Source organism: Trachemys scripta, chromosome 10 (assembly GCF_013100865.1).
Source record: "Trachemys scripta elegans isolate TJP31775 chromosome 10, CAS_Tse_1.0, whole genome shotgun sequence".
NCBI classification, from domain to species: domain Eukaryota; kingdom Metazoa; phylum Chordata; order Testudines; family Emydidae; genus Trachemys; species Trachemys scripta.
The window spans coordinates 79,651,118-79,676,913 of record NC_048307.1 but is presented as its reverse complement, the minus strand read 5'-3'; the positions used below and the strand labels follow the sequence as shown (position 1 = coordinate 79,676,913).

Here is a 25,796-nt window from a genome sequence, read left to right as displayed (position 1 = left end):
ATGGATGAAGGCACACGTTAAAATTAAGATTTATTTTTAATAACTAGATTTTCATTGTGTCTTATTATATTTAGTATACGGCATCTCTTTCCATAAGTAAGAGAGACAAAAATGGGTGAGATAATATCTTTTATTGGGCCAACTACTGTTGGTGAAAGACAAGCTTTCTGGGGGTAGAAGAACTTTGTTGAAATGTTATCCCTTGTTTGTTTTTTTTAACTCATTCAGCCAGAGCTATAGTAGTCATCCTCCTGTCAGTGATGCCTATCAAAATTGCCAAGTAACTCTGTGGGCTTTCACATGATTTTACTGGGTATTGCTGATTAAAGACTTTTCATGTAAAGAAGATCTCAATTGATTCTGCATTATTTTAAAAGTGCAGTTTCTATTAAAAAAACAAACCAGGAGACTTTTACATTTCATCTTTAAAAAAAAAATTACTATTCTTCGAGTGCTTGCTCATATCGATTCCAATGTAGGTGTGCGCGATCCCATGTGCGTAGTTGTTAGAGACTTTTGCCTTAGCGGTATCCATGGGGACGGCCAGGGCGCCCCCTGGAGTGCCATGCTCATGGTGTGGTATATCAGGCGCCACTGTCCCTGCACCCTCTCAGTTCCTTCTTACCACCCGTGGTGGTTAGTCAGAGTGCCTCTCTTCCTTACTTCGCAAGTGGTTAGCGGTTGTTCTTGCTTCGTTAAGAGCTCTTCAGCCTTAGGGTTTTAATTGTTTTTTGTAGTAAGATAGTTGTAGTTAGTTGATAGAGTACCTAGTGAGACTTGGGTTCAAACTTTGCACGGACTGTAGCAGGTCTATTCTTGTTAGTGATCCCCATGGCAGCTGTCTCAAGTTCTTGGGCGAATTGCATGTCAAGGAGGAGTGCCGTAGTTGTAAGCACTTTCAGCCATGAACTCAGAAAGAGCTGGATATTAGACTCCAAGCCCTTCTCATGGAGTCGGCCCTTTGCCCGGCGTCCAAGCCCTGCCACCAGGAGTCGGCGAGTACCTCGGCATCCGTGCGTAGCGCACCCCCAGCAATGGGCTCTGCCCACCACCATTCAAATTCCCCGGTGCCTAAGAAGGCCCTGAACCACGGCTCACTGGCACCAGACAAAAAGGCCCACGGGCCTTTGGACAAGGGACCTGGTTCGGCCCGCCCAGCCACCCCGGAGCCGTGAGGGCGCGCCTCTCCGGCGGAAATTCTGAGCCCCTCAAAAGGTCCATCACCGACTCAAGAGAGCGGTTTGGGACCCAAGCTCCCATTATCCCTGGCGCCTGCCCAAGCCTTCCCAGTGCAAAGGGAGCAGAGACCTCCACCAGTACCATGGCGCAGCTGGGGCAACAGGAAGTGGCAAAGACTCCCCAGAAAGGCAAGCCAGCTGCTGTGGTTTCGGGGGGAGTAGCAGAGAGCACTGTCGATCCTAGGAGGCGAAACAGCGCTCTGCTGCAGCAGCGCCCGTGACGCCGGGGATACCAATGGCACCCGGCTCGGTGCGTGACGATCGCTTGGAGTTGAGGAAGCAGTATCTACCCCGAAACCTACCTCCCTCTGGGGGGAAGAAGCCATGGACCTCGCTCCAGTAACTCGGGCATCCTCGTCATCCCCAGACGAAGCAGAGATGGGTCCTTCAAGGGCTAGCCTGCCTAACAATTTTAAGGAGCATCAGGCTCTGCTCCGGAAGCTGGCAGACAATCTGGGCTTACAGGAGGAGGAGATGGCCGAGCAGATGGACTCATTGTTCAATGTCCTCTCCTCTTCCACCCCGGCTCGCCTGGCCTTGCCAGTCCACAAAGGAGTCTGAAAGATTGCCAAGGCCCTGTGGCAAACCCCCTTGTCTGTCCCTCCCACTTCCAAAAGGGGGGAGAAAAAATACTTTGTTCCAGCTAAAGAGTTCAAGTATTTATACACCCACCCGGGCTCGTTGGTCGTCTCCACGGCCAACGAAAAGGACAAACAGCTCCTTACCTCCTCTCCTAAGAATAAAGAAGCCAAAAGGCTGCATCTCTTTGGGAGATTTATTCAACTGCCAGCCTACAATTCTGGGTAGCAAACCACCAAGCTCTCCTGGGAAGTTACAACTTTAATTTGTGAGATACCCTCTGCAAGTTCCAGAAGTCCCTCCCACAGGGGTTAGCCCAGGAATTCAGCACCCTGGTTGAGGAAGGCACGGCGGCAGCCATGTGCTCCCTACAAATGGCCTGGGATGCAGCGAACTCTGCGGCTCGGGTAGTTGCGTCAGCAGTGGTGATGAGGTGTGTAGCTTGTGGCTACAAATGGCAGGCCTCTCAGGAGATGCAGACTTCAATCCAAGACCTCCCTTTCGACGGGGTTGGTCTTTTCTCCAAGCAGACGGATGCCAGGCTGTATGGGGTGAAGGATACGAAGACCACCCTTCGTTGGAATACATATGCCGCAGCCTGTTCGGAAGCCCTTCCGGCTGTCCCCGCCACCAGGACCTTGGCAGCCCCGCCAAGGTTCTGTAAGAAGAAGGAACAGTAGCTTCAGTCAGCGTTGCCCCTCTTCTTCCCACTCACCTACACAGCCTGGACCCTCTAAACGCCCTGGGGGCCAGAAGGGCCAGGCTGCATACCCTGGATGTGAGGCGGGCGCTGGCCTTCTATATTGATAGAACAAAGCCGCTCCGTAAGTCAACGCAGTTGTTTGTGGCTGTTGCTGACAGGATGAAAGGTTGCGCGGTCAGCCCAGAGACTCTCATCCTGGATCATGGCCTGCATCCGCTACTGCTACGAGCTGGCAAAGGTGCCCCCGCCAGTGGTTGTGCTGGCTCACTCAACTAGGGCGCAAGCTTCCTCGGCAGCCTTCCTCGCTCAGGTGCTGATCCATTTGTCGGAAATTTGTTGGGCTGCGACCTGGTTGTCTGTCCACACGTTCGCTTCACTTTATGCGCTGACCCAGCAAGCTTGAAATGATGCTGGCTTCAGCAGAGCAGTGCTCCAATCTGCAAAGCTGTGAACTCCGAGCTCACCTCCGAGGCTTCTGTTTGTGAGTCACCTACAATGGAATCAACATGAGCAAGCAGTCGAAGAAAAAACGGTTACCTACCTTTCGTAACTGTTGTTCTTAGAGATGTGTTGCTCATGTCCATTCCATTACCCACCCTCCTACCCCTCTGTTGGAGTTGTTGGCAAGAAGGAACTGAGAGGGCGCAGGGATGGTGGCGCCTGATATACCGCACCATGAGCGCGGCACTCCAGGGGGTGCCACGGCCGTCCCTACGGATACCGCTAAGGCAAAAGTCTCCGACTCTGCATGTGGGCGCGCACACACCTACAATGGAATAGACATTAGCAACCCATCTCAAAGAACAACAGTTACGAAAGGTAGATAACCGTTTTTACTGTACAGTGGAATAATGTATAGACACCTCTTTCACTTTTTAAAAGAGAGAGTGACATTTGGATTGGTTGAGCACAAAACAACCTAACATCTGGTCCTCTAAGCAAATGAACTGAAATAGAATGTTGTGATAAGTTTTGTTTAGCCTTTGGCGGTCTTATTTTGAACTTCATTGACATAATTTGAATTTTTATGTACATTTGGTGGCACCAGTGTTGTATTAGATTAATCTATACTTGTCCTGGCATTCTATGGCAATTTTTATGTGGTAAAGTGTTCAATATTTTTAGCTGGAATTTACCTAGTAAAAGAAATTATTGTATTATGGATATTTCATTTGTTCTATTACACAGTATTTCATTGTATGGAAATATAGAGTTAATTTTCTTATTCTGTCAATTCTCCTGTTACAATAGGGGGACTTTCGGATCTTGGCAGTAACTTGTTATCTAAAGAAGAATTTGGGCAAGGGGAAACATCTGTTCAAGATATAAAAAAACAAAAAGAGGACAAGAGAGAGAGTGATTCCAGTTCTTGTATGTATTTTATAAATATTGATGTCCAGTTCATTGTGTATAAATGGTGATGCTTTGATATCCAGTAGGGGGATGCATTGTGGAGAGCCTGCTAGTCCCCTCTGTAGTAAGTACAGTTTTGCTGTTCCTTTCCATCTGCATATTTTCATCAAACCTAAAGGAATTGGCCTACCATTTTATAAGCCAGGGTAGTACTTGTATGGCAATGTTCACGCAAATTGGGCAAAGGGTTTAGAGAGATGGGGTCTCAAAATACCAAGGTGATCTCACTTCTTGCATGTTTTCTAATTATTTAGTAATGTCATAACTCAGCTAGGCCTACAGACTCTGGACTTAGTTTAATATGTTGTCCCTACTGAGTACCTTTGACTAATTTTAAAGTGAATTGTTATTTTATTAACAGCACTTTTAATGTATGTTCTGTACATCACGTCAGCTTGTACTTGTTTTGGATAATGTATCCTGATCTGTTACGTGCTTCTGTCAGTGCCCTGTGTTGTTTAGATAGCTCATAAGTAGAGGCTGCATGATTTCTAAGCAGCAAATGTCAAGCCAGAAGTAAGGTCAACAGGATTTCTTGCAGAGCTTGCAAGAGGGCTTGTAAAGAATAGAACTTGTATTCTTTGCAGGAGTCCATGCATACTTCATAATCTCTGCAGGAGTACCTATCCAGTTTGCAAGCTCTAGAGACCCCCCCACTTATCCATATATACATATGAGAACATATTAATACTTCTTTGTGTGTCCTCCAGACTCAGAGAGGATTCCAAGGAGGGGATTTCTGAAACCCTCCATCACAAGATGCTTTCTCATTGCCATCTTATATCTCCTAGAAAGCGCTCAAGTGGTGAACTCAGCAACTCTCTTCTACTGATCATTCACATGATCGGGGGAGGTGAAGGTCCAAATGAAGCAAGACCTCTTGTTATAGAGCAATTCCTTTATGTTTTTTAAATAAAAAACATTTAAGCTGAAATTAAGTTACAGGAAAGATCAGTTACTTGAAGAAAAAAATTAAGTGTTGTATTTTTAAAAGCCAAAGCATTAGACATCCAGGAAATTCTGAGTTAAGATTGAATTTCAGAAAAAACAAAACAGAAATGCCAGCTATGAAAATGCACAGTTAAGGTGTGTCACCTGAAGTTCATCACTTACGTTAGTTTTAAAAACATAATATCACCACTAGCTTTGCTGAAAATGTTTTGCACTTGTAGGTGTCACCTGTTGAAAATGATCAGTTGCATGCCCGTGTACTTGAGCTCCTGGTTAGATGTGCAGTTGCCTGCTCTGTGCATTTAATTATGATACATCTTTTTGGAAAAATCAGTTCTAAAACAAATACAGATTCTGTGCTTGTAAGTACTGCAGCATTACATATTTGCTTAGGCTTTGTGTTCAGTGGAAATGCTGTATGTCACAGCTATACTGCTTATAGCACTTCAGTGTAGACACTCACTACAGTGATGGGAGAGGTTCTCATCTCTGTAGTTAGTCCACCTCCTTGAGAGGACATAACTAGGTTAACGGAAGAATTCTTCTGTCGACCTAGCAGTTTCTACACCAGGCATTAGGTTGGCTTAATGCTATCGCTCGGGTGTGGATTTTTCACAGGCCTGTCTGGAGTGATGTAGCTGGGTCAACCTAACTTTCTAGCATAGATCTGGCATTAGTTACCTCTCGAGGGACATTGGGTGTAGCTGGATCTGCATTGAGGCAGATCCAGTGGCGCAAAGATATGAAAGGGTAGCAGCCTGTATTCTGGCTCCTAAGCCTCTCTTTGGATTGAATGGATGAATTCCATTTTACCCTCCCCAAACACTATTTATTCCATCACACAAAACCTGGTTTCTCTGACTGTGTGTGTGGAGGGGGATGGAAGAGAGAGACAACTGTTGTTTAACAGTGTTGTTTCTTTGTCGACCCTTTTTATTATCAAACAAACTGAGATGAAATGTTCAGTGGAGCAAACGTGCACTAGCACAGAAACATCAAAATCTTTTAGCTTCTTCAAGTGGTTAATTTCCTAGTCTTTTGAATTTACATTATTTTAAAATCTCTTGTGGACAAATCAGTTTTATGTTACCTAACCCAAAAATGAATAAAAGTAAAATCTTGCTGTTTTGCTCGAGACTTAGTGTTTGCACCTGGAAAACTTCCAAGGATTTGTAACTCAACTTTCAGAGCTAATTAAGTAAGAAGACATTTCAATTTTTTCTGATGAATATATCAGAGTAACTTTGTTTATCCTGAAAAGTGAAAATAAGAATACTGATACAGTCTAGCAATCAGAGTAAGTACCCCGGGTCCCAGGTGGGCTTGTACATGACTGGCTAGTCTGTGCTGAAGCCAGTGTCACTGCATTTTCACTACCGTTACTACCCTCATTAGCTAGATTAAAGCTAGTGTGGGTAGGCCTACCTACACCACAGTCACATCTTAATTTGTGGTGTAGACATGCCCTTTTAGTGGTGATTAAACCTCTGTAGCTCCCTTTGACTTAAATTTGGATTGTAGGTGCTCAGGAGTTCTGAAAATCAGGCCCTAATGCTCTTACAACTAAATATATTTTGGACAAATATATTGTTAACTACTGCTTTTAGTGGAAATGTTCATTGAATTATCAGTTGCCCTAGGTTAATAGGTGTTTTCCTGTTTTTGCAGAGTGAGGACGTATTGGAACCTCTTTTGTATTTGTTTTCCTTGAAACAAAATGCGAGTTAGTTTAAATTAAGCATTACTTAATAGTATATGTAATTGGTTCCACTGAGATGAAACATGTAATATTGCAGCATTCAAATGTAAGTTGCAAGTTCAATAAATCTGACATTAAAATTTTATTGCTGTTGTAAGATCTAATGTTTGAAAAGTTCGTTGTTCTTTTTAAAAAACAACAGCAACACTCATTTAGAAAATTGTATAAAATTATATTTAGAAAAAGAGACTGTAGTTGGTCACTAGAAAGTCTCATTTCATATTCATGGATCTTAAGGCCATACGGGACCATTCTGATCGTCTAGTCTGACCTCCTGCCTAACACAAGCCATAGAGTTTCTCCTAGTAGCATTATAATATCATTGCATTTTGGAATCTTGAAGATTACAAATTTATATTTGGATGCTGTTTTCTCCACTGAGCTCTTCTAGAAGTGTATCATTTAACAATTCAGTTAGCCATTCTTTGGTGCAGTAATCTTTGCTAATATTGCCACAGGGGATGTCTCAGACTAGAACATCTCCGCTTACTTTTGGTATAATTGATCAGTATCACCACATGCTGTCATTCAGTTTCTTAACTAATCCTGTAAAAAAAAATAGCCTATAGATAATGGGAATTTGAAACTTGTTCTACGTGTTACCTCAGTCCTAATGAAATTTTTCATGTATTCTTTTATGCACACAGTGTCTGAAACAGAGAGTGCAAAAGGAAGTGGTGACTATCTTCCCAAGCTAAATTATCAAAATTCAAGTAGTACTTCAATTCAAGTAGCAAAAGCCACTTCTAACATAGTACGACTCAATGGTACCATTGATAATGCTGACAGTACAGCTGGGGAAGTCAGCACTGGTGAGTTAATAGTTGTACTTCATCTTTATTTAACGGTAATTGGGGTTTTTGTTTTGTTTTGTTTTTTAATCAGAGCATAACTTGCATTATTTGTCATGGAGCTGCGTCTCTGCTAGGTTTTAGTTTTTGTGTACACCAGTATGGTGATAGGGAGAAAAGTATTGGCGCTTAAACAATTCTCTTTTCTCTGGGCCAGCTTTTTATGTTTGTGCTGGTTTTAGTTTTTGTTTCCTTTTTTTCTCCCCTTAATCACCAAAGTTGCTGGCTGCTATTACAGCAACTGACTTGTACATAATTGTATACTGTTCTCCAAGGTCATGATAATGCTGCTTTGGGCTTGGACCATGAGGGTCTTTGTTTCGTCTACACATCACCTATGTTACCGTCATGACACGTGTATTCTTCGTTAGTCTGAAAAGTAAAAGTGCTGGGTTTGTACCTGAACTCTTGTCTTGAATCATGGTAGCAACTCTGCAGCCTCCACCACTTGTATTTAAAAAAAAAAAAAAAAATGGCAGATGTAAATGAAACTCTTTTCAGTAATGTCAGTATGAGTTAGATTGGGTCTGTCGTCTGTAAGTGCTTGTATCAAGGAGACAACTTTGTGAATATTGTGGCTGGATTTCCAGAATTTTCTTTTCTTGACTTTTCTGTTCGTGTTTCTGCATGTGCTCCCAAACACCCAAAACTCTACACATGGCATTTTCTTCTGTCTCTCACATGTGACCTCCTGCAAGTATCAAATTCCTGCAGGTCAAAGTAGAGGTGTCAAACCAGTATAATTAAATGACGCTTCCAACTGTTTTACATGCCCTTTAGTAATGTGAAGTCTAATTATTCTAACACTGTCAGCTATGGCTGAAATAGTGTGATGTGTCATGTTTTCAGGTCTGTGGATTCTAATGTAGTGACAAAACTAAGGAGTCTGCTCTGACATTCAGACTTGTTTCTTTGGCTCTAGTTAATCACATTAAAAAATGTTGGTTTTTGTCCTCAGAAACGGTTCTGTTTGTTGACCCCAGCTATTACACCTCTTATTAGTGAATAACCATTTCCGTAAAATGGGAACCTAATTTAACGAGCCTGAAATTTCTTGCTGCTGCTTTCAGAATATGCTTGGATGCTGTGACTTAGAGGCCCTCTGACAGATGCTGCTGTTTTTCTAAAAATCATTTTATGGGCATCTCTTTCAGTTCAGATTTCAATCCCTTTTACGGTGTATTGACATCCAGGGGTTAGAGAGTACGAGGGAAGCTGTGTGCGTTCTTCTGGGGAGCATAACTCCTTCCCTTCCTCTTCCTGCTAAAATTAGAGGGAGAGCTCCCCTTTTCTCCCCTTCACAGATTCCAAGGCCAGAAGGGGGGACCATTGTAACACAGGCTATAGAATTTCCCCCAAAAAATTTCTAGAGCATATCTTTTAGAAAAACATTCAGTCTTGATTTTAAAATTGTGAGTAATGAAGACTCCACCACAATCCTTAGTAAATCGTTCCAGTGGTTAATTACTCACCCTTAAAATTCATGCCTTTTTTTCCAGTCAGCGTTTGCCAAGTTTCAACTTTGAGCCATTGGATCATGTCATACATTTTCTCTGCTAGTTTGAAGAGCCTATTTGTTTCCCATGTAGATACTGTAAGCCCTTAACCTTCTCTTTGTGAAGCTAAATAGACTGAGGTCTGTGAGTCTATCACTATGAGACATATTTTCTAATCCTTTAATCATTCTCATGACTCTTCTCTGAGCCTTCTCCAATTTATCAACATTCTTCTTGAACTGTGGGCACCAGAACTGGACGCAGTATTCCTGCAGCATTCGGACCGTTGCCAAATATAGAAGTAAAATACCTCTCTACTTCCCCTCTTAATGCACCCCAGGATCACATTAGGTCTTCTGGGCAAAGGGTCACCCTGGGAGCTCATGTTCAGCTGAGTATCCACCACAACCCCCAAAACCTTTTGGCAGTCACCACTTGCCAGGATAGAGTCCCCCTTCCAGTAAGTACAGCCTACATTCTTTGTTCCCATATGTATCTACGTTTACATTTAGCTGTATTAAAAAGCATATTGTTTGCTTGTGCAGTTTACCAAGTAGTCAAGATCACTCTGAATCAGTGACCTGTCTTCATTATTTACCATTTCCCCCAATTTTTGTGTAATCTGCAAAATTATCAGTGAAGATTTTATGTTTTCATCCAGGTCATTGGTAAAAATGTTGAATGTCATAGGGCCCCACTGGACAACACACCCGCTCAATGACAATTCCCCGTTTATAATGACATTTTGAGACCTATCAGTTAGCCAGTTTTTAATCCAGTTAACCTGTGCATGTCAATTTTATATTATTCTAGCTTTTTAATCAAAATTTTGTATTATACCAAGTCAGAAGCCTTAGAGAAATCTAAATAGATTACATCAACACTACTACCTTTATCAACCAAAATGGTAATCTCATCCAAAAATATAATGAGTTTGTTTGACAGGATCTAGTTTCCATAAACCCATGTTGATTTTGAATTAATTACAGTACCCTCCTTTAATTCTTTAATAATCAAGTACCATATTAGCCACTCCATGATTTTGCTTCCCTTCCCTCGTTCCCCAATATCCCCTAACTTAGTGGGGAGGGATTGTTGTTCGAAGGGAGGCAATGGCTGCACAACACCTGAAGGAGCCTTACTGCCAAGTGGGGGAAGCCCAGGCAGTGGCACAAAGAAGCTGACCACCACATGGGTGTACCCAGTGATGTGCAGGATTTCCCTGAATATCTCTGGACATCTGTGCAGTCAAGCCAACCCAGCTGTAGTATCCACAAGCTGATACTATTACCAGTTTGAAAGATTAAGCAGCTCTACATTCTAGTTTTTTTGCTAACGTTGACATTTTTTTTTATTTCTTGTTGTTTGACAAAAGTAAAATAACTCATTTTTGTTTTTCAGAAAGCCCAGCAGGGCTGCTTTTCACATCCGCTTTTGAGGGTACCAATGAAGCAGGAGTTCTTCAAAGTAAAACCTTAAGAAAGAGACATAAAAGTGCTGTGGAACCTGACCTAAAACAGATGGCATGGGGAAGCAGGAACCGTAATCTGAGTGGAGATGCCCTGATGGGGCTCATGATAAATAGAATTAACCAGAATGCAAGCCCTGGAGACATTGTGGAAAAATTAGGAGCTGATGCAAAAATACTGTCTAATGTATTCCAGAAGAGCATAAGGCCGAATAGTCTTGACATTAGGAAGTCATCTTTAGGGTCTAAGAGAGAGAGTATGGAGAAGGAATCTAGTGATGAAGATGCACCTTTCTATGGCAGTTTTGTAGATAAAACAGAGTCTCCTGTTATCTTTGATTTAGAAGACTTAGATGCTGAACCTGACACAGCTAAAACAGTAAAGTCGTCTAATGAAAAGCCTAAGATGTTACAGCGTAATAGCAGCTTTCTAATAAAACCAGTTGAAAAAACAGATGTGGAAACTGGATTTGATCCCCTCTCGCTGCTGGTTGCTGAGACAGAACAACGGAAAGAAGATGATGAAGACGATGATGACAAAAGTGTTTCAACGCCATCTGCAAGGCGAGATTTAGCTGAAGAAATAGTGATGTACATGAACAACATGAGCAGCCCTTTGACAAGCCGTGCACCAAGCATTGACTTGCAAAAAACATACGATGACAGAAATGTTAGTAAAAAGAGTCCGACAGTCACCCAGCCATGCAGAAGATCCAGCCTTCCCCCATATTCCCCCAGGCCAGTGAGTCTTATCAAATCCAAAAGTTACCACATAAAAAATGAAGAAAGGCCAAGGGACAGGCTTTGGTCCTCTCCATCTTACAGTCCAGCGAGGGAACAGTCGCAGGACATGGCTGGTGCATTAACTCTAGTGTCTCCACCTTCGTTCAACTTAGATACACTATTAACACCTACATTTGATGTTCTGAAAAGCAGCATGTTCTCTGCTGGGAAAGGCGTTGCAGAGAAGGCTAGCAAGTGGTATTCAAAGTTTACTATGTATGCTGCATCCTCAAAGGTAAACTTTCACAATTACTTTGAGATTTTTCAAAAGATACATTTCTATGAAGAAAGGACATAATTCTGTAGAGCCTGAAACACTGAATCTTGTGTATGGAAAAGGTCTAGTTGGCTGACATACATCAAGGCAGAGTATATGCACAACATCCATTAGTGATGAAATGGGATTTGCCAGAACCTGATTTACTGTACTGGATCAGACCATTATTCAATTAAATGCAGTGATTGACATTTTCAAAGCAATTGAAGGTCCTAGAAAGTTTGACAAGAAAGTCAACAGCAACTACAGATTCAGTGTGTATTCAAGTAATTATAGTATTAGCAGTACTAGTTTCTCACTTCCTGCACCAGAAGTTTCTGGGGATGCAATATAGATAGCATGTTGCGCCCTGGAGCAGGAGCAGATTAGATAACTCTTGTCAATTAGGAAGCAATACTGATGGATTTGGAAGGGCATCTTATTCGTTCAGCTACCAGCATGGTGTCTTTAAGTGGGTTGCTTGGCATATGAGGGGGAATGTAATGTGAAGAAAAATAGGGGATTCTTGAGCATTTTCAGTTAGGCTTAGCTGGCACAAACACAGAAAAATTCTTGGTGGTTATTGCTCCCAGCAGATACTTTTCCTCTGTAGTGTAAATCTTTTACTAATGATATTTGGGAACTAGATGTGTGTGTTTTCCAGTACCAGACTAAAATACGTGCAGCTTTTATTTAACATATGTCTTTATGGAGCAGAATAGTGGTTACTCAGACTAGGAAAATATTCTTTGGTCTTTACTTTAGAGAAGTAAATTAAAGCTTGTCCATCATAAGCGAGAAATTCTCAGACAAATGCAACTTTACACGAAATGTACATTTCAAAGTTTGTACAGTATTACAGCTACTAGACCCTTTCCTTTTTATATAAACTATCTTAAATACTGTGCCCTTGGGAAAATGCTTTTTCAAATAGTCTGAATGATGCAGTATTTTTTATGTAGCAAATATCTTTTTGTATATGTCCGTTTAACAGACACTTCTGTCTGTCTTTAAATAAACAGAAACAATTTGAAGAAAAATTGTTCCAGCGTTAATTTGAAAAATGGAAGTCCTCTTATATTCAGTGATTAGCTGATCTAAAGCTGTGTCTGCATTAGAATTGTTTTGTTTGAATTCCCACCAACGCTGCCACTGGTTCAACTTGTATCAATCATAGAAACAGTGGAAATGCTAGTGTAGACAGGCTCCCAGTGCATGTTGGGGATCTAACCCAAGGAATTTTTAAAAAGGAGCCCATAGAGATCTACTGAATAAAGACTGATTTATCTTTTATACAGATACAGGTTCTCAATACAAATCTGTGGTGAATTGTCTATCAGGGAGAAATACTTGGGTGTCCAACTTCTCATAATAAAATAAAAATAACATTTTTATCTTTCAGAAATGTTTCCATTTGCCTTTAATTTTCTGAGCATAGAAAATAACAATATCACTGTTTCTTTGTAGGATCAAAATTCAGACCGAGCAAGTGTTTCATCTCTTGGAATTCTGGATTCAGAATCTACCTCTCTAACTGATGAAGATGTCTGCAATGACTTTGAAGGTACTTCTTCTCCTCAAGAGAACAATGACACCTCGGTAATTAAGGGAATTGGTCTAAGTAGGACAAGCCTAGAAAGTTCAGCTTCTCATGATGGCTCATCCAAGCAATTCTATCACTGTGGTAAGAGTTTTTTTTATATTTTCATTAAATTTGCAGTCCCTTGCTCAAAACTATAGTGTTGAAAGCTGTGGCATCTCTTCATAATTTTAGTTCATAATTTGGGATCACAATAGATACATTAGCCCTTTTTGTGAGGGGAAGCAAACGCATGCAGCGAGGTAGTAATTTGCATACATGTCCTCACCCGTGTGTGTATTCGTATTGCAGCTCCTTGGGAAAGGGACCATCATTTTGTTCCGTGTTTACACAGCCCCTAGTACAATGGGGTTCTGATCCATGACTGGGGAGTACAAATAGTAATAATAATAATGATATTCTCATGAACCTCTGTATTCCATCTCATTGTTCCTGGAGTTGATCTTGTATGGCTCCAATATCTTCAATGGCTAATAGAGACAACTGCACTTTTTGACTAAGAGAGGGTTATATAACCTGCAAATGTCTTTAACAAGGCTTGTTGTTTGGTAGCTCATTTTATTGTTCCTGGCTTTTTTGTTTTTCTTCTTAATAGCAATAATAAAAATCCTTAATAAAAGTAACGTGTTTCCGTGTAGAGAGCAAGACAGGCATTTTCTGTCTCTGATTTCTGAATTGTCTCTAATCTTTAGAGGAGATTAAATGGTTGGTTTTTTTGTGTTGCATACAGATTTCTGCATAAATGTCATGATAGAGTACCCCATTTTAACCACAACCAAATTGAGAGGAAGCATGGTTTAGTGAGGAAAGTATGGGACTGGGAGTCAGGAGAGCTAGGTTCTCTTTGGGGCCGTGCCACAGACTGTCTGATGTTGAGCAAGTCATTTAGTATCACTGTTTTTTTTCCTGCAAAAAACAAATTCCATTCATTTAACCCCTTCTGGTGAGAAATGTCTGTCTCTCTCTGGACAGCAGACAGTAGGAGAACTTCAAATATCTTTCACGGAGCCCTGCTGCTGGTTTCACAGGAATGGACCCAGCGGACAGAATTTCAGTTCTGCTGCTGGAGTGGGAGTGTTTCTGGAGTGGTGGTGTGTGAATATGGGGCAGTTAGGGGACTGGAGCATGGAAGGGAAATGGGTTTATAGCAAGAATTAATTTCTTGTTTAAGAGGGAAGGAGTTCAGCACGGTAACTGTTTGTTTGGAGTAGAGTCTGTGCATGGAGGACAGGCATACCAAGGCTGGGGGAGGTGAAAGCTGCATGGCATACTCTGAGGGGTTATTTGGGTTCTATTAGGGGTGACCGTGCTGGGCTTTTTTAGTAAGAATTGAAAGAAAATGCATTTGGACCAAAACAATTTAAACCTCTTCCCACTCTATCTTGCCTGTATGTGCACGTGAAGGCATGCACACGTACATTGTCATTAGTAATTGTCAAGTTATCCCTTAGTGAATTATCAGTGTTTTTTTTCCTGTTTGTTTGGTATGAGAGAGATTTTAACCACCTGTACTTCATTTTTCCCCATCTGTAATGGTGGTTCTGTCTAGCTGCTTCTGTAGCAGAATCTTTCATCCCTCCTTAGCTTTGATTCATGCAGGAACCATATGAATTGCTTCATCAGAACCTGTTCCTAGCTATAAGCATGCGCCTTGCACAGAATCTACATATACTGGGTTTCCATGCTTGGCAGCTCACTGCTATCCCTGTTGTTGGCACCAGGCAGCAGCCTCAGGCCCTTTCTTAGCAACTCATTCTGTTCCAGGGCATCTCCAGCATAATAACTGACCTGCTGTAACTCCCTAAATATACTTTACTATGTAAAGTCACTTGGTCAAAGACCAATCTAGATTCTACTGTAAATTTATATTTTGTAGTAACAAATACTTCCTTTTATTTGTTTATCCTCAATTAATAGGTTCCCTTTCAAAGTTCCCCTTGCCTGACAAATCAGAGTTGATGTCTTCTTGCAGCACAAGTAGCACCAGTGTGTTTCAGAACTATGCTATGGAGGTATAGTATGATATGTCTTGCTATAGCATCTTCATTTGGATAGAAAAGAAATAATTTCTTCATGTATTTCTTAAACATATTCCAAATAAAGACAAAAGAACATATTCCAAGTAACAATGAAATGCCACTTTAAACTCAGTTAAAACTCCAAGTTAAAGAGTCCGTATAGTAGAAATCAGTAAATAGGTAAATGCTCCGGCTCTAAAACTGTCTTGATTATTCTTGCAATCCCTTAGTTTAGAATAAGGCTGGGATTTTCAAAGGATCCTGAGGAAATTCGTTGCCATGGGATTTGGAAATCTAAAAGAAATAGTAACACATCTTAAACAACTCTGTCAATTTAAAAATTATACTTTTTTTTTTTTTTTAAATGGTAACTGTGATTAATTTTAGTTTCTTCCTTGGGTCTTTGTCCACACAGAACCTGCTGTGGGTGTGTAGGCCCCATGCACGTGAGCCTGGAACCTTTTAGCCAGCAGTGCCTATTGGAGCTGCACACACATCCTTCCCACCCTCGCACATCCTGTAGGGAGGGTATGAAGGCGAAGCAGCCCCAACGGCCATTCGGTTCCTTTTCGCTGCCCATGGTAGTTTGTCACCACCCGCCGCCCAAAGTGTCTGAGATTTCCTACTCATTCACACCTTCCTCCTCTTGAGTTAGGGCATGCTTTACTGGGGCTCAGTTGATATCCCTAGCTTGCTTTAGGGGAGACCCTATTTCTCAGATCTGTGGGATGACTACTTGGAATTTAGTTCATACATTTACCAAACACTGCTCCATTGTGGCAGCTTCTAGATCTATTTGGCAGGGTTGTCCTAAAGTTGTTATTTAGATAGGACTCCTGTCACCCACCTCTCTGAGAGGTAACTGCTAGTCCGTCACTTACCATGCGATCTTTGTGGACAAATGCTCAAAGAAGATGGTTATTTCTCTTACAGTAACTGGAGTTCTTTGAGAGGCTTTTAGTCTATGCAGATTTCACAACCCACCCACCCTCCTTCCCCACTGATATGAGGCCTTTATTTGGATTTCTGTATGAGTGAAGGAACTGAGTGGTAATTAAGGCTGATGCACCATTTATACCTTGGGGCACAAGGATGTGCAGAGAGCAAGTGCAGCCCCCACATACTCTGTTGGCTAAAATGTTCCAGGTTTGTACAGATGTGTGCACACACGTACAGTAGGATCCATGTGGCCAATAATCCCTTCAGTAACTGGAGTTCTTTGAGATAAGTAACTTCTCCTTATTGATGTTGAAAGAATATTTAAGATGTGATTTATTTTTACCTCTAATGCTGTTTATGTACTTTGTCCAAATTCAGTAAAATGCAAAATGAAACTAGACTAGTTCCTTTTCTCTGTTCAATTAGATTTTAGTTCTCCTGGACTAACCATCATTACAGAGGAGTGCTTAAATTCAAGCAGTTATTTATTTTGTTTAAATTAATTAAAATAACTTGTCTACTATTAGGGTGTTTGGGTTTCTGGTTTGGTTAACAAATCCTACATTTTAGGCCTAAACAACTTACAATGTCCCTTTGGCAAACTGATAACAAAGCTCACATTATTATTCTAGATACATCAGTGTTTGTAAGGTTTGAGCTATCCTGGTAGACCAGTCAGAAGGGAAGCCAACCAATTCAGCTACAATGTATTTGTGTACTGCATGAGCAAATTAATTCAGTCCCTAATCTGTTTATATTAGCCCCTGATCTGTTTACATTACAGTAGATCTGAGTCTTCACAAACTCATTCTTGCAGGTAATTAATTCCTCTGAGAGATCTCATTCTCTCCATCATTCACTTCTGTTTCACCCTATGACACGGATGAGTCCATGAAAGCATCGACTGAACACTAATGTACTTTGGATTGAAGCTTACTATTGATGTATTGAAATACATAAATTCAGGCCAAAAGGTTCAATCTTGAGTGCTTAAAGTTAGGCAATTACTTTATTTAGGTACTAAGCTTTTTGGCACCTAAGCATGAACATCTTGGCCTTAGTCTGTTGTTCTCGTCTATGCATTTTCTTTGTAACAAAGAGCAAAGAGGTTCTGAAGCCCCTATAGAACTCCTCTTAATTAAGTACTATATACAGGTACTCATCTCAAGCTGTTCGCGATGTCGAACTTGTGACTGTCTGGTTCATGATGAAGAAATCATGGCAGGATGGACTGCAGATGATTCAAATCTCAATACCACATGTCCCTTCTGTGGCAACCTATTCCTGCCCTTTTTGAATATTGAAATCCGAGATCTGCGGCGACCTGGGCGGTAATTTATTATATGATTTCTCGCTCAAGGTTTTATATGCTCAAATTTTAATTTTTAAGACTTTCTTACATTACATTAACCCTTCATTTCCTCATAGGTACTTTCTGAAGTCCAGTCTATCTACAGAGAATATGCAGCTTCCCTCACCTTTTTCAAATCAGACAGGAAAGTCCTGTATCTCTACTCCCACATCATGTCTTGCTACATCTGTAATGCCTGTTCAAGATGATTTTATTTCAAAATGGTAAATGTGCATTTTCTATTGACTGATACTTTACCTGAGATAATTCGGGGGCATGTGTAAGTTCATAACTAATGGAAAGAAATTGTATTACAAAGATTAAAATGTGAAAAGATATGAGAAAAGACTGTTTAACATGAAGACCTCCGTACTATTCCTCGCTGCCCCGTGCGAGCTGGACATTTGGCAGATTAGCTGGGTTAACTGTTTCCATTCCCTCCCTATAGCAGAAAGTCACTGACAACACATCCATAATCCTGCAGCATTGGCTGTAGTCCCTGACTGGGGCCCGTGTCCATCATGGTTTTCTCACACCATGTTGCTGTACAAAAAGCATATTTCTTCTTATGGTGTTTCTGTTCTTTGCAAGGAGAGAGTCTCTTCCCTGTGACATGGGCAGTGTGGTTGGCTGGGTGGAGTCTGAGGTGCCACTTTGGGCCTGGGGTTCTCAGTCATAATGAGGGTCAAGATCCAATGAGTAGTGGGCCAGTTAGGTTTTTGTTTTACATCTTTGCCTATTTAACTCCCAGTCTGTATGAACACTCAAAGAACAATGTGAAAGCTGGTCTTGTTTGTAACCATATCTTTTCCAGCAAATCTAAGCAGCAGGACAACTCTTGTGCCAGAAGTATCCAAATCCCTTCAGGAAGAAGACAAAATGTTGCTGGGTCAGAGTGTCCCAGTCACGCTGTAGCAAGAAGTGTCAGTACTTACGGACCACTGGAAGAGGATGAGAAGGGAAGCCGGAAGCTCAGCCATATTGTTCCCACTGGCAGCCTGCCCACCACTTTGCAAGGAACAACGGTGTGTAGTGGTTTGTTTCTAATTTAAGCAACAGTGTTTTAAATATGCAGTAGACTTCAGCATGCACAATAGTAGTAATGTCATCTGAAATCACCTTCCCAAGTTAAAAGCAGAAATAGATCTCATGATTTTAATTTGAACTAAAATTAATTTCAGCATGTAGACGTTGGTATTGCTGGAAGGGAACAGTTAACATTCACAAGATTTATTTTTTTTTATAAAGTGCTACATTTCATATAATTTATTTTCTTCCTTTTTTTACAATAGGATTCTTTGGGACTAGAATGGCGTTTATGTAGTCCTGACCCAATCACTGTCCCTTACCTAAGTCCTCTAGTGGTATGGAAAGAGCTTGAAAGCTTGCTTGAAAATGAAGGGGATCGTGTGATAACAGTGGCAGATTTTGTAGACCATCATCCTATCGTGTTTTGGAATTTGGTGTGGTATTTCAGGCGTCTGGACTTGCCCAGTAACTTACCAGGACTAATACTTTCTTCTGAGCACTGTAATAAAAATTCAAAGGTATGAAAAAAGATAGGGCAGTATTGAATGATGAGGCCTTGAATGTTTGTCTTTCAGTGATCAATCTGATTCTACAGTCCTTATGTGGAAATAGCTCTTGTGCAAGTGTTTACAACTAACTGGGCCCAATCCTCAGCTAGTGTAAATTGTTATCGCTCCATTTACTTTAATTGAACCAGTGTATTTCCATACCTTCACTCTTGAACTTTGACCCAGTGGTGCCTGTGCTGGGTGTAGTGCACTACTGGTGGCAGCTGCAATGAAATTTGGTGTGCTGTTCTAACTACAAGGGACTTCACAACTCAGATTTTTGACTTTATTATTTCATGGCCAAAAAAAAACAAAACAAAAGGCAGCAGCTGACAGGACTAGAGGGTGTGGAGGTGTTTGATTGTGGAAAGATGAGGAGGAGAAGACCCTTTAGGCCTTGTTTTCAGAGCCCTGGGCTTTCATCATTACCAGGATCCAGACTACAATGGGAAATAGTGGTTTTGCTATGAACAGCCCAATTTACAGTGGCTTAGGTTAAAGCTGTTATCCTCTAACCTACTGGTCTGATGTATATCAGTTAAACTGTGAAAGTCAGCTGTTGTAACAGTCATAAACTATCGCTGTATACAAAGGCTTATGTATTAATCTTCCTATTCAGATTCCACGAAACTGTATGTCAGAGGACAGTAAATATGTTCTCATTCAGATGCTATGGGACAACATGAAGTTGCATCAGGATCCAGGACAGCCTCTATATATTCTGTGGAATGCACAGAGTAAGTTGTCTATTTGAAAACCAAAGTAGCTTGGATTTTCAGCAACTAAAAAACATATTTTGAAAAGAGATCTTTTTTCATTTTAGTTATCCTGTATAGATATACAAGTGATTTTTGATCAAACCACTTTCTTTGTCTTGCAGGTCAAAATCGTACTCTTTTGTTTGAGAGTGAGTGTTATGTTTGTTGCTATTGCTAACTTTTTTGTGATATTTATTTATTTGGTGTGTGTGTGTCTGTGTGTGTTTTTTACAAGTAGATTTTAGCTTCCAGCATACTGCTGCAACAAGTTTTGTTTTCCGGTATAAGTAGGCCACCATTTCTTGTCAGTGTTTTCTTTATGGGAGAGAAAGGAATAGTAGGATTGTGCTTGGTGATTCACAAAACTTATACAGTAGTTTGTACAAAACATTTCAATAAATCCATCCATTTAGCCTATTTTCTTATTTTAGAGGTTTTTTTTTTTTTTAAACTAAGTTCTTGATTGCTACTAAAAGACCTGCAAATGGTCAGTAGGCCCATTTATGGCTGTTTATTTGTGCTTGTCTCATATATTCCTGTTCTCTTTCTTTACCCTGATGCTGTTCTGACTTGATGCTTATTTCTTTATTTTTTTTGGTAACGTATTGAGTGTATCCACATTTTTATAGCCTTCCATTGTTTTTGGTTTTCTCATACCATGCTGCTTACAAAAAGCACACTTCTTCTTATGGTGTTTCTGTTCTTTGCCAGCCCAAAAGTATCCAGTGGTCCATTTATTGCAAAAAGATGATGACTCCTTTAACCAGGAGCTCTTGAGAAGCATGGTGAAAAGTATTAAGATGAATGATGTCTATGGACCAATGAGTCAAATCTTAGAGCGACTGAACAAATGGCCACAGATTAAAAGACAGAGGTAGGAATACTCATGTATCAAATTGAAGCAAGCTTTTGCAATGAGCATGGTATCGCAGTATGAATAGTATGTTCAGAGGTTCACAACCTTTTCAAGGTGTTCAGCAATGTTCTCCCAGGAGTATCTACTAAATATGGTCAATGTTTTTAAAAAAATACTATTGCAAAAGCTTTATTTTAAAAACCCTTCGTTTTCTTAACTTTGTTCCAAATTTTACAGTAATTTGTTGGGTTATGGTTTTGTTTGTTTGTTTGTTTTTGTTGGGGGGGGGGGTTGTGGGTGTTCTTTGACAAAATTCAAGAGTTTTTGTTTTGCTTTGATTGTTATTTTCATTTTGGGGTGGGTTTTTCCTCACTTTCTTTTATTCCCCCCCCTTCTATTTATTTATTTATTTATTACTTTTCTTCCCATTTTTTATACTCGTAAGGTGTATAGAGGTAGGAGTCTCAAGAAGGGAGAAAAACGTTACTTAATTTCACCTTTTAAACTTTTTTCCTTCACTTTTCCAGTGGAAAAAGGGGGGAAAGGTAAAAAAGTGAGAGAAGAGGAAAGGGGGGAAAAAAGAAATGAGATTTTGTTTTATTTAGAAAAAAAGTGGACATTCCTAGAGAATCAAAATGTTTCCATGGAAAATCTTTAATTCTCTCAAAAAATCACTTTTCTTCAGAAAAGTTTGACAAGAAATTTTTTTTACCGTCTCTAATATCTTTTATCGCTGGAATATTTTGAGTCTGTCCCATGTGTGCATATTCCAGTTAGAGTCTGATCCAGACTCCAGTGACTTCACTGGGAGTTGGATCAGGCCCTTAGCCTATAAACTCCTAGGTAAAGGGACCTTGTCATTTTCCATGTTTGAGCACCAAACACAGATCAGGAGCTCAATAAATGATGATTTTCAAGGTGGCATTTTTTTCAACAATGTGTTTAAGAGAAGTCCTGTTTGTTTACTTATGTTTTGCCATGATTTTGAATTGTCTGTAGTATTGATTACAAATGCTACCATCTTTCAGAATGAAAATTAATGGCTTTTTTTTTTTTTTTTTTTTTTTTTTTTACATTTTTAGGAGCCTCTATAGAGAAATATTATTTCTTTCCCTTGTTGCTCTAGGGAGAGAGAACATTGATATAGGTAAGTTATAAACTGTATTAAGGTAAATGTAGATTAATGGTTTATACAAACCATTATTTCAGCTTTCAAGGAGAAAATATCTATTTTGGTATATTTGAATGTGCGCAGTGTTAATGAAAACTGCTGATAATATGCTTTCCTAGTATGTGTCTTTTACATTTTTATACACATTAAAGTATGGTTACAAGGACTCTTCAGCTGTTTCATGAAAATAGGCACAACTATACTATTGGCATAGGGTTGCCACCGGTCCAGGTTTTACCCAGGCAGTCCAGTTTTTGGCTTCCGTGTCTGGGTGTGATTTAGGGTTGCCAGGTGCCTGGTTTTCTACCAGAAAGTCCAGTCAGAAAGGGGACCTGGCAACTCTAAATAGTACCCAAACCAAAAGTCCAGTTACCACAGGTCATGGGGATGCGCTGGGTCATTAACCCATGCCGGCCCCTGCCCAGCTGGGACCTCCTCCCACCTGCAGGCAGGCTCCTTGAGAGGGGGCAGCAAGTGACAGGAAGTGAGGAGAAAAAAGAGAGAGATGGGGCAGGGAGGAGCAAGCGATGGGGCGAGGCCTTGGGGGAAGAGGTGGGGCCTTGGGGAGGAGGCGGAGCAGGGGTGGGGCCTAAGGGATCTGGTTACCAGCAACTAGAAAGGTGGTAACCCTATTTTAGCATCTGTATAAGTATGGTACAATATGTAGATTTTCTTTTTATTTCTGCAGATGCTTTTGACAGAGAGTACAAAATGGCCTATGATCGTCTCACAGCTAATCAGGTCAAGAGTACTCACAACTGCGATAGACCGCCAAGTACTGGAGTGATGGAATGCCGAAAGATTTTTGGAGAACCATATCTTTAATTAATATTTTAATGAATTGTATACATGTGTAAAATCACAAAGAACATCTCGGTCTTCAGTGTTTGAAAACATATTTACAAATGTACTATGTCAGAAGACTGGAAAAAATTGGGCCTATGTAGGTACAAAAATGGACAATGAGCAAAGAAGGGGCCAAATACTACTTTCCTCTCCTTGCTTCTCTCTGCAAATCATTTTGTGGAGTAGGCAACCGTAAACTAAATCAGTTCTCTAACAAGGGACAACATTTTACAGTCCTTTAAAGAAAACTTGGGAGAGGCAGACAAAAATGATGCACTGAAACTAGCAAGAGTGAAGTAAATTCTGCAAATCTGTTTACATAGAATATTCAAAATATTATGAAGCGCATACAAAGTTGTATTATACATATTTTAAATTGTTTATAGTAAGTTGATATTTTTTTAATTTTTTAAATTACTCTAGTGAATTTTAATGAACTTATTGCATAAGCAATTTTAATGACAGTGCTCATTTTTTTCTGCTATTTATAGTAACTGGTCCAATTAGGATTTGAAAAAATCATTTGCTTTTGAAGTGGTCTATAATTTCAGCACTGTCCTAGGTAACATTCTGGGGCCAGTATTTCTCTTGCACACACAGAATTATGTACCACCATTGGAATCGGATGAAAAGTATGGCAAACTTGTGTAAAAATATGGTTATTAACACTCTGACTCTATAGTATCTGTCTTTCTGTAGAAGTCCCCCACAAAATTCTGTAATACATTGAAGGATCCCACAGTTTACTTTAAGGAGATCCAACGCTTTTTAGCTGTTGGCATTTACTAATTTAATATATCTATGGGTATATATTACAAGATGTATAGCAAATAGCTTACAAAAATAGTTCCACATAAAATGTATAGTGTACAGTCCTGTATATGGAGGTGTAGGTATGTTTGTAAATGCCCTAAACATGGCACTTAATTCATTGTGGTCCAAAGTTACACTCTTTTTTAAATAAGAAAATATGCTACATGAAATATATAGGGAATTTAATCCATTGGGATATGCTGTACGTAATAAGGTATATTTGTAATGACTGATCCTGTATTTCCCAGGCAACACGGTAACTTCGGCTCTGTAAAGAAAATAGTGCTGCATAACTCTCCACCTTGGAGTCATGACTTCTGGCTCATGCTTTGACGTTCTAGAAATTTCAGAAAATGTTACGCACTCATTCACAGCCGCTACACACCAGAAAGCAGGTTTTATGTATAAAATATCAGAGGTTCTATGTGCATGTTCTTTTTCCTACCACCCTGCAGCACTGGAGATGGAGAAGATACTCTTTCAATCTTTGAGAGACAGCTTTGGGTTTGCTTGCCTGCAGACATCTCTCAACCTTTCTAATTTCCAAGAGCAATCCTACTGTGATATTTACCTAGATGGAAAAGCTAAATATACCTTTTTGTGGGAGTTTTCTGCATAGCCCCAGACACTCGCATCTGCCATCTTGTCAGAGTTAACGAGGGGCAGTGAGGACTCCATCCTGTTTCCAGTGAAGTAAATTGAAAGATTCTAGTGACGTCATTATTATTATTGAATGGAAATATGATTAGACCTTTAGAGGGTTATTTTAAAGCACCTGCCAATTCCTCTTCAAAAGAGTAAGGGGATGCTGCCCTAAGCAGACTGTTTTAAAATGTCAAGAGCGGCAGTTTACTCTTAATGTTACATGCAAAATACATCTTGACCCACGTTTGGTCTTTTTGGATATAGCTTTCATTGAACAATGCCTCTTTTCTAAGATGCTGCTAACTGTGTAGGTTTTTTTTTTCTTTGGGTGGAGATAGTAACGTTACATTTCCCACCAGTTTTCACATGCTTAATTATTTTAAACATTTGTGATGCTTTATTTTGTAGTGCCCACATTTTCTAAATAGTATTCCTCCCTGATGTTGTAAAACTACCATATGAATCATCAGTTACAATACATGATAAATACGCTGCCAACATGCTCAACTCAGTCATCAAAACCAGCATGCGGAATACATGGTCGTTACTTTTGAGCTTACTCATTGTAAATCCTAGTGACATGTATGCATGCTCTGCTGTAGTTACATTGTATTTACCAAGTAAAAGTTACCTACAATAGTTGCCATGTATGTAAATAACTACCTACATATTTGTGCTGTGTATAATGCAGTGTTATACCACTTTCTTTAAATCCTGTTTCCTACTACAGTTACTACTACTTGATAATCCCCATTCTATAGTACCTAATAGCCATGAAGGAGAACAAGCTGTTTCTCCAGAGCTGTCATTGGTGTTCTAGAGGTACTTGGAAAGCTATGAGGCAGGCTTCATGTTTTAGATTGAGCAGTTAACCTGTACTGGCACAAGTATCTGAGTCTGGTCTCCACACCAAGTCTCGTTTGATGACATTACGTTGCAACTATGCACTTGTGCCAGCACAGAATATCAACATATTTAATCCATAGCCCAATCCTTTAACCCAGCTTGCTTATGAGTACTTTCTACCACCTTAATTGTAGAAGACCAAACAAGTTCGCCAGCTTCTGCAGGTATGAAAAGTCCCTTCAGTATTATATCGAAAGCACATAATGTACCATAAAAATCTTGGATATGTCTCATTATTTCAGACAAGCAATCTTAGTGTGCCCTTGCCCTCTTAAGACTGCATTTCTTAAAGGTTGCTGATGTTTAGTTGTGCTTGCTTTACATTAATATACCATGTAGTTTTTATTTATCAAATGAAATCATTCTACACTTAACTTTTAAATACTCCTTTGGCAAAACCTGTTGCAAATCAGTCAACTGTAGAAACATTATAACATAAGAATGGCCATACTGGGTTAGACCAATGGTCCATCTAGCCAAGTGTGCCGTCTTCCGACATTGGCCAATGCCAGATGCTTCAAAAGCAATACACAGAACAGGGCAATTATAAAGTGATCCATCCCCTGTCATCCAGCCCCAGTTTATGGCAGTCAAAGACTTAGGGACATCCAGTGTTGCTTCCCTGACCATCTTGACTAATAGGTCCATCAATGGCTATCTTCCATGAACCTATCTGATTCTTTTTTTTTTTTTTTTTTTTTTTTTTTTTAGCCCAGTTATAGTTTTAACTTCTGGCCATCACAACCTACCCTGGCAACAAGTTCTATAGGTTGACTGTGTGTTGTGTGAAGAAGTACTTCCTTTTGTTTGTTTTCAACC

At 40.2% G+C, this 25,796-nt stretch overlaps 1 protein-coding gene across 2 annotated transcripts in view; it reads left to right on the top strand.

The window, feature by feature from the left end:
- The window catches only part of DENND4A (DENN domain containing 4A), a 119,320-nt gene extending 96,727 nt beyond the window's left edge, over positions 1–22,593 (top strand). For both annotated transcript variants that reach the window (XM_034783867.1, XM_034783868.1), the window contains 13 exons: positions 3,772–3,891; positions 7,291–7,455; positions 10,392–11,476; positions 12,965–13,181; positions 15,015–15,109; positions 17,210–17,385; positions 17,483–17,629; positions 18,220–18,430; positions 18,698–18,952; positions 19,602–19,719; positions 20,452–20,614; positions 21,679–21,743; positions 22,456–22,593. In XM_034783867.1, coding sequence (XP_034639758.1) covers positions 3,772–3,891; positions 7,291–7,455; positions 10,392–11,476; positions 12,965–13,181; positions 15,015–15,109; positions 17,210–17,385; positions 17,483–17,629; positions 18,220–18,430; positions 18,698–18,952; positions 19,602–19,719; positions 20,452–20,614; positions 21,679–21,743; positions 22,456–22,592 — 2,954 coding nt within the window. In that variant the 3' untranslated portion in view covers position 22,593. The remainder of the gene's footprint in view (positions 1–3,771; positions 3,892–7,290; positions 7,456–10,391; positions 11,477–12,964; positions 13,182–15,014; positions 15,110–17,209; positions 17,386–17,482; positions 17,630–18,219; positions 18,431–18,697; positions 18,953–19,601; positions 19,720–20,451; positions 20,615–21,678; positions 21,744–22,455) is intronic.
- The last annotated feature ends 3,203 nt before the right edge of the window (positions 22,594–25,796 follow it).